Source organism: Nicotiana attenuata, chromosome 10 (assembly GCF_001879085.1).
Source record: "Nicotiana attenuata strain UT chromosome 10, NIATTr2, whole genome shotgun sequence".
Classification (NCBI taxonomy): domain Eukaryota; kingdom Viridiplantae; phylum Streptophyta; class Magnoliopsida; order Solanales; family Solanaceae; genus Nicotiana; species Nicotiana attenuata.
In genome coordinates this window covers 12,852,484-12,861,099 of record NC_031998.1, presented here as the reverse complement: position 1 = coordinate 12,861,099, position 8,616 = coordinate 12,852,484, and the positions used below count along the sequence as shown (strand labels likewise).

At 34.5% G+C, this 8,616-nt stretch overlaps 2 protein-coding genes across 3 annotated transcripts in view; both read left to right on the top strand.

The window, feature by feature from the left end:
• Window positions 3,382–6,361, top strand: LOC109233023 (uncharacterized protein At5g01610-like). Its single transcript, XM_019398759.1, has 3 exons — window positions 3,382–3,748; window positions 5,428–5,482; window positions 5,685–6,361. The coding sequence occupies exons 1-3, from the start codon at window positions 3,662–3,664 to the stop codon at window positions 6,053–6,055; spliced, it is 513 nt and encodes a 170-aa protein (XP_019254304.1). The 5' UTR covers window positions 3,382–3,661; the 3' UTR covers window positions 6,056–6,361.
• Window positions 8,124–8,616, top strand: part of LOC109233022 — an 11,698-nt gene continuing 11,205 nt past the window's right edge. Inside the window, exons 1-2 of one of the 2 annotated variants that reach the window (XM_019398757.1) lie at window positions 8,124–8,318; window positions 8,472–8,554. The gene's annotated coding sequence lies outside the window, so the exon portion shown is untranslated. The remainder of the gene's footprint in view (window positions 8,319–8,471; window positions 8,555–8,616) is intronic. The other variant, XR_002069024.1, reaches the window with a different exon arrangement.

Here is an 8,616-nt window from a genome sequence, read left to right as displayed (position 1 = left end):
ACTCTATTGATTTTCAGATTTTATTCCTATTTCAAATTATATTTACTCTTCTATTACTCTCAAGCAGTATTTACCTATTGAATACATAGTTCAGGGGCGGAGCCGGGCTGTGATATGCGGGTTCGGCCGAACCCAGTAGCTTTTGTTCAAACCATATATTTGTTTTAAGAAATTCATTGAATATGTATAAAGTATTAATTTAAAACCAAGTAACTTAAAAAGATAACAATCTCAAACCCATAAGATTTAAATCCTGGCTCCCCTATGCACATATTAGATTCTATTATTACTGATTCTTATGATCAAATCCGTATCAGTAACAATAAACGGAGCTCCATCATGAGGTAGGATTTTTATGATCAAATCCGTGCACTTTTTAATAGGGAAAAGAGTCAAATTTGTCATTATATTCGATATGATTTAATTTTATCTCTTGTTAAACTTTTATTTAATTAATAGCCTTGTGGTTAATAAATTATTTTGTATCATGAAGTAAGCAAACTTCAAAGAATAACAATAAATCAAGTACAATCCTACAAGATAGAGTCTTAATGGGTAGAATATACGTAAACCTTACCTTGTGCGGACTTCATGTGTCCAAATTCAAAATATATTCATCAACTTTTCACTATGATTTAAGATAACCATGGGATTGAAGCTCCATTGGAGGCCAAGAGTAAAATAAAATAAAAAAATTCCTCCCTACGGAGGTAATATTATACCAAAAGTCTAACAGATCAGAAACTTTTTTAATTTCAAATAATACGGGAACAAATTAAATCATTTTTCCTTTTTTAATATCTCTAAACTTGTTACTATTATATATAGCGCTCTGAAAATAACAGTCGAAAATGTATATATTTTTTTGTATAAATATGCATTTTTATATATTATATATAAAAATATATAAATTTTATATACTTTTACGACTAGCGAATATTGAAAATCTTACGAAAATATTCTAACTTATCAATCCCTAGCCATTAATCAAAGACTTACTAAAATTAGACAAGCACATATAAAAATTAAAACCCAAATAAATAAGGATTCTTGTCGAATTTCTCGGTTTACGATTCTGAAATAGACCGAATTGTGGATCTGAAGAACAACATTCTTAATAGAATGGGCGAGTTAGACCCAGACCACTTCTGGAATAACTATCGAAACAGACTCATTCGGGACTACATACTACCGCCAAGGGCGGGAGCGGTAGCTTCTAGAATGGAAGCTTCTCCTTTACTTTTTTAGAGCGTATCGCTATTTTGAAATTAAAAAAAGGTTTATGGATGAAATAATCGGAATGACAACTGATGTCCTCTCATTGATTCCTCCTAAACTGCATTGATTTATCCTAAAAATTTAATTTCAATTGGAATTTGGTTATTCACCATGTATGAGGATCCCCGCTAAGCATCCATGGTTGAATGGTTAAAGCGCCCAACTCATAATTGGTGAATTCGTAGGTTCAATTCCTGTTGGATGCACGCCAACGGGACCCTACAATAAGTCTATTGGAATTGGCTCTGTATCAATGGAATCTCATCATCCATACATAACGAATTGACAATGAGACTTCTGTCTCGCTTACCTGTCCGACGAGTAGACCCAATAGAATAAATAGAATAAGAGGCTTGACCTAGAGCTCTTCTCTTCCCCCTGAAAAAATCCAAAGATTTCGATTCAAAATAAATTCATGAGGAAGTGGTATCTCTTTAGGATCTACTCCAACGTTTAGAAATTGGTTAATCGGTAAAGATACATGTACTTGATGCCCCGCCCAAGAGAGAGACCCAAGTCCTAGTAACGCATTTGTCTTCTGCGCCACACATAATTGGCTCGCATAAAGGCAGAAGAAAGAAAGCCCGAATGAAAGAAAGCTGACCAGGAGTGCCAAACCACTCTAGTATCTTCATCCTTGCACCCCCTATGCCATTATACTTGGACTAGGGGCCTCCTTCCCCGGTCTCCAAGAATCACACGCAAAGGTTTATGGATGAAGTAATCGGAATGACAAGTGATGTGCTCTCATTGATTCCTCCTAAATTGCATTGATTTATCCTAAAGATTTCATTTTAATTGGAATTTGGTTATTCACCATGTACGAGGACCCCCGCTAAGCATCCATGGCTGAATGGTTAAAGCGCCTAACTCATAATTGCCGAATTCATAGGTTCAACTCCTACTGGATGCACGCCAATGGGACCCTCCAATAAGTCTATTGGAATTGGCTCTGTATCAATGGAATCTCATCATCCATACATAACGAATTGACAATCAGACTTCTGTCTCGCTTACCTGTCAGACGGGTAGACCCAATAGAATAAATAGAATAAGAGGCTTGACCTAGAGCACTTCTCTTCCCCCTGAAAAAAATCCAAAAGATCTCGATTCAAGATAAATTCATGAGGAAATGGTATCTCTTTAGGATCTACTCCAACGTTTAGAAATTGGTTAATTGATAAAGATACATGTACTTGATGCCCCGCCCAAGATAGAGCCCCAAGTCCTAGTAACGCCTTCCTCTTCAGCGCCATGCATAATTGGCTCGCGTAAAGGCAGAAGAAAGAAAGCCCGAATGAAAGAAAGCTGACCAGGAGTGCCAAACCACTCTAGTATCTTCACCCTTGCACCCCCTACCTATGCTATTATACCTGGACTAGGGGCCTCCTTCCCTAGTCTTCAAGAATCACACGCAAAGATCTGCTTCCATATTTTTAAGCGTGATCAACAACATTAGATGCAAGACGAAAAGAAAATTTTACGGATGAGGTAGCAAACAAGGTGATGAAATACAAAAAATATATATACAAGATTCCAAAAATTTAAGCAAAAAGGGATCCTTTTTAATTGATATGGTGGAAATTCATTGAAAACATACAAATGAGTCAATATACAAAATTTGAGAAAGATTGGAGGTGATTTGAACTGATTTGGTATCAAAATTCGTAGTTAATATCGAGTTCAAAAAATTCTCCTACGACATATGTATCATGAATGTATCTCGCATACAGGTAGACATGTGATACATATTTGATATGATTATGATACATATGTTATACTTATACACAAATAATACACATTGTGATACACATATATCTTTTTCATGTTCATCTTCTACTTCGTATTTTCAATTCAAACCACATCAAAACTCTACCAAATCATTTAAAAATTGAGATTTAAATTCTTTAACATGTATTCAATCTATTCCAACAATACCCACTCAAAAGAAAGCAAAAATTTGCTTTTTTTTTTTGGACTACAAATAGTTAATTAGCTAATATTTGTAATATTTTATGAATTAGTTAATTTTTGTACTAATTTACTTGTGGGCGGACACAACTTGTAATTTCCCTATATAATTTAGTTGCCAAAACAATACGAAAGGAAGCAAAGGCAAAAACCAAAGTTTTCTTTCCTTTTCGGGCGCAAATCACAGTTAAAGAAGAATTGCATAGGTAGCGAAAGGGACTGCTGATAGCGTAGTTGGGTGTGGAAAAATTCGCGAAGAAGTAAACTCAAATCTACTCCCCCACCCCCACGCCCACCCCCACAGCATACCCTTATCTCTCTGAATTCGACAAAGATTTCTTTAAGCTTCTTCATATAGGGATCATTAGAGTTTTAATCATCGGGTTATAGAAATCTGAGAAGCATATAAAAAATGGATCAGATATTGAACAAAGTAGGTTCCTACTGGATTGGTAAGAGAGCTAACAAGGAGCTCAATTCCGTTGGCGATGACATTAACGTATGCCCTTTCTCCCCTCATCTTTACTTTTGATTTACTTTCTCCAATTACATTTATGGAATTCACCTGTTTGTTTATTCAACTATAGGGTTTTTATAGATTTTGCTATGATCTAATTTTGGGAATTCTTAATTATGTTTGTGGAACCAATTAATTTTTATCCCTTATAGTCTGAATTTGCTAAATAAGCTCCTCCTAGCTAGATGTGGATCTAGAATTTTAAGCCCCCCCAGTGATTTGGTTCAATGACAAAGGTTGTACAGATGTGTAGTAGGTGCACATTACGAGTTCGAACATGATGGGTAAACCAAGTGTGTACTTAAAACAAAGAAGGATAGAGGAGTGGGCTCATTATCGACCAAGTTCCGAAGTTGGAAACGACCGATTTCTCGGTTATTTTTAATGAAAATGTAGCACCTAATGGTGTGAGTTAGTGAAGTATAACAGAGTGCATGTGAAGATTCCATTTTGCCGATTCCTTTGTAGTTTGGTTATCAACAGGTGCCACTATATGATATTTTGGTTCGTGTCAGAGCTAATCAAAACGATTAAAATTTGGGTTACTACAACTTTCATAACATGTTAGAAGTTAATTTCAAAAGGGAAAAGGGGGGGGGGGGGGGGATGCTTCTATTGGCATATCTTGAGATCATTCATAGAGTGATGATTTCTTAATTTGGGTTCTTGCTATCTTTTTCTATTAATGATCCGCCATTTTCTTTTTATACCATGGTATTTCAATTGATATTTATTGGTGAATGGCTCTTTGACTGTATCTGGGAACGCAAAACACTTCTTCATGGAAAATGGATAGATAACCAAGAAATACTGCTAGATTTAATTTTGTCCAATAAGACTCCACAGATGCACAGCGGAAAGCTTTAATGGAGGCATGATACCACTAGGTTTTTTCACTGACGTCTTCAAAAATTCAGAACTTTTTGGATGAGCATTCACTTCTCCATCATGTTATTGTTCTTCATCTTCTTTTTGTTTCTATGTGGTTCCTGGACAGTGTCATAGTAGACAAATTCTAGCTTTCCTATTGCTACTCTAAGGCGCATGCACTTATTTGTGTGGCTGGCCTTCGATTTTGTTGAATTGCATATGATGTTGCATTTATCGCTTGCTTTTCAAAGAACAATATTATTTCTTTTATACACTGGAATTAAAGGAACCTGCCGTGCGTCTTCACCTCCTTTATTATTTAAAACGAGCATAAACTGGATAGTTGAGCATGCCAATGAATGCGATGAAACAATTTGAAAACCATTATCCTCAAGATGTTGGTAAAAGCCAATAGAAACTTTTTTATTCTAATGATTATAAGTATTATAATGTTACGATAGTTCTTCATAAAAAAATAGAGAGTAACCAAAGCCACTTAGGTGTTCCTGATGCGCTGAATATAATGACTGCAATTGATGGGGATATTTAAAAGAAATCTCCACTTCAGAAAATTGTTAATAATGTCACTTTTCTAGCATATCAGCTGAAACCATTTTAGAATTACTGTTACTATGGAAAACTAATATATGTTTGCTAAATTTGGAATTAATTGGAGAACTCAGGATAAGAGCTGTTAGTTCCCATTAGTTACTTCTCTGCATGGGATTTCTCTCTATCTGTTTTTTTCAGTCTTTATCGTTCATACTGATCTTTTCCCTTTCAATAATTAGTCGTTGCAAAGCAGTATTGAAGGAGGAACAAAATGGCTGGTGAACAAGCTTAAAGGTTTGCGTTCTCTTTGCATAACTCATCATGCTCTTCCATTTTGCCCCCCTTTTGTATGTTCAAAATTTGCCATATGATTAACTAGCATCCCTCGTTCTTTTTTTGTGAGGATTTTCTACCTATATCAACAAGCTTAAAAAGTACTATGTTGTTTGGTACAAGTCATAACCTTTATCTTCCCTGCTTAATCCTGGTTTTGTAGGAAAAATGCAAAAGCCATTGCCAGATCTTCTGAAGGAGTATGATGTTCCAGTAGGTATTTTCCCCCGGGATGCTACAAATTATGAGTTTAATGAAGAGACAAGGAAGCTCACTGTCTATATACCCTCTGTATGTGAAGTCGGTTACAAGGATTCATCTGTATTACGCTTCTCTACAGCTGTTACTGGATATCTGGAAAAAGGAAAGCTAGTTGACATTGAAGGAATGAAAACGAAAGTGATGATGTGGGTAAAAGTTACTGCTATCTCATCTGAAAAATCAAAGGTTCATTTCACAGCTGGATTGAAGAAAACCCGGAGTAGGGAGGCTTATGAGGTCTTGAGAGATGGAGTAGCTGTTGAAAAATTCTAGTGCGATAGCTGGCATTGAACGTTCGATATAATATGAGCCCATTCCGAGGGCTCATAATTACAACTTGTGTACACTAATTGTTGCTTCTTTGTTTGTTGCTTGCAATATCATTCTAAGTTTGAGTTCAAATTGTGTTCTTTGCCTTTGGCATGTCAGAACAAGTTACAAACTCAGCGACGCTAGATCAGGCATTTAGCTTTAAAATTCTTTGCAGGGAAAATTTTTAACTTTTTCAGTTAGGCTTTTCTTTCAGCTGCTTTCTTTGTTTCTTTGCAAATTTTTAACAAAAGGTAGTTTTTACTTGCATTGCATTATGTTGATTGTTGAATGAGCAAAATTTCTGGAAAATGTGGACTAAGTAAATAGTTTCTTCTCAAATGTCACAAGTTTGACTCATGCTTTTTAATTAGGCATTTCTTACTTTCTTGTAAACTATGTGAAAAAAATGTTCTAATTTCAAATTTCTATCTTTTATCTTTTCGATTATATATACTAGTACATAGCAGAGATCAGAGACTAGAGATAAGAAGCCAAAGCATGTGCAATTTGTACAAATTCTTCTAATCCAACCATCAACTGAAGGTGCTTGGCTTGTCGCTTGTGATTTCACCAACTCTATTGGCCAAGTCTGTCTTATTGGTTGGTCTACTGCAAAATGGCAATGAAAAATAGGCAGAATAGCCTAGGATACACCTGTATTTGTTCCGATTTGATATCCCAGTCCCTGAACTCCATAAAATTTCATTCAGACACTTGAACTCTATCAAAACTAATATTTGAAACATCTCCGACCATGTGTGTTGTTCACTTCCCTGATATGGAGGACACATCAGATCCGCCTAGATAAATAATATCCATATCATAATTTACTTTTACAAAAAATTACTGTTTATAAAATCTTCAAATCAATTTATTTTTCCCAAAAAAAAATGTACCCCCACAACTTTTCTTCTCTCTCCACGTTTCCAGATCTCTGCCTTTTATTATCACCACCATTTTCACCCTTGAAACAAATTCTTACATGGTGACAAGCTACTTTTTCCATCCTTCAAGGTTTCCTTCTCTATTTAACCTCCTCTTTCTACTCTACTCTTCCCAAATTACAAAAGGTCAAAACCCCCCAAATCCACTTATTGTACCAATCCAGATTATGCCCCAAGAGTAATAATTCAATAACTAATTTTGTCGACAGCCGTAAATCTTTAATCTTTAAGGATAATGAAAAGAAATATCAAAGGAGGATTTGAATTGGTTAAGGCCATGGAATCTGCGGACAAGAAGGCTTGTTGGTCGGTTTCTTGAAAAATAAATTTCGCTGGACTCAAAAATAGTTTTCCGCATTTTTGCGAGAAAGAAAACCGACCAAAGTTGGTCGGTTTCGTAAAAAAAATTTAAAAAATAAAATATTTTGAAAAACCGACCAACTTTGGTCGGTTGTTTGGCCGGTTTTTTGACCGACCAAAGTTGGTCGGTTTTTCTTGGTCGGTTTTGCCGAATTTCTAGTAGTGATAAAAGGCTCTTGTTTACTAATTACATGTCATACCAACATATAATGTAAAGTCTTAAAATAACGTACTAAGTTTTTTTGCATCGGACTGTCCTTTTTATGTTTTCATTTTCCTTGTCTTAAAAATTATTTTCTAACGATTGAAATAATATATTCCCTTTACAAGAAAAGAAAAATAGAACCATTATTGATATCTTGGAGGTGAGTTTACTAAAAAAAAAAATATTTACCCGACCAAAACAAATTGTATTATTACAAGTTTATAGTAACTGTTATCGCTGTGTGTGTCTCACTCTCTACGTAGACTTTCGTTCATTGGCATATTCATAGTCAATTTTTAAGTTGTTTTAATTTAAGTTACAGGGTGGCTGTGCGTAGATCTAAATAAATTATTCATTGATTACAATATTATTAGTTTTCTATATATTAGAGTTGGTATCATAGTCTTCTTTATTTAATACTGTCAGTTTTATTTGCAGTAAATTAATATGTAGATTAGACTTTAATTAACATAGATCAGCCAATATAAATTGAGTTAGGCTTGTTACTCAGTATAAAATAAGTAATGGGTACAATAGAGGTGGTTTTTCAATATCATAGAGCACCTTCTAATCAGCTTCCCATATATTCCTAGTACTAGTAAACGTTTACTTAATTTGATTTGAAATTTGTTTGTATGTCTATAAAAGCCTTAGTGCTTTACTTTCCCTTTACCAAAACATTTTGTTTGAGCTCTCCATCTTCTACTTTCAATTGGTAATTGTTTAATTACCAAATATTTGATATATTGTGGTTTTCTACTTATAGTACTTTTTCTACTTTCGATTGGTAATCCTTTTAATATTTGGCCTATTAGATTATCATATCATATGTATGAACTAATTTGTGACTTTATTTTTCTTCATCCAGATTAGCAAAGCAAAGTTTCACTATTATAAGTTTTGTTCAAGCAAATCTCATCAAATAGCAACTTACTCTTCAACAACGTGAAGGTAATTACACTCATGAATCCACTATATTTACTTCTTTTATCATATATATATATATATATATA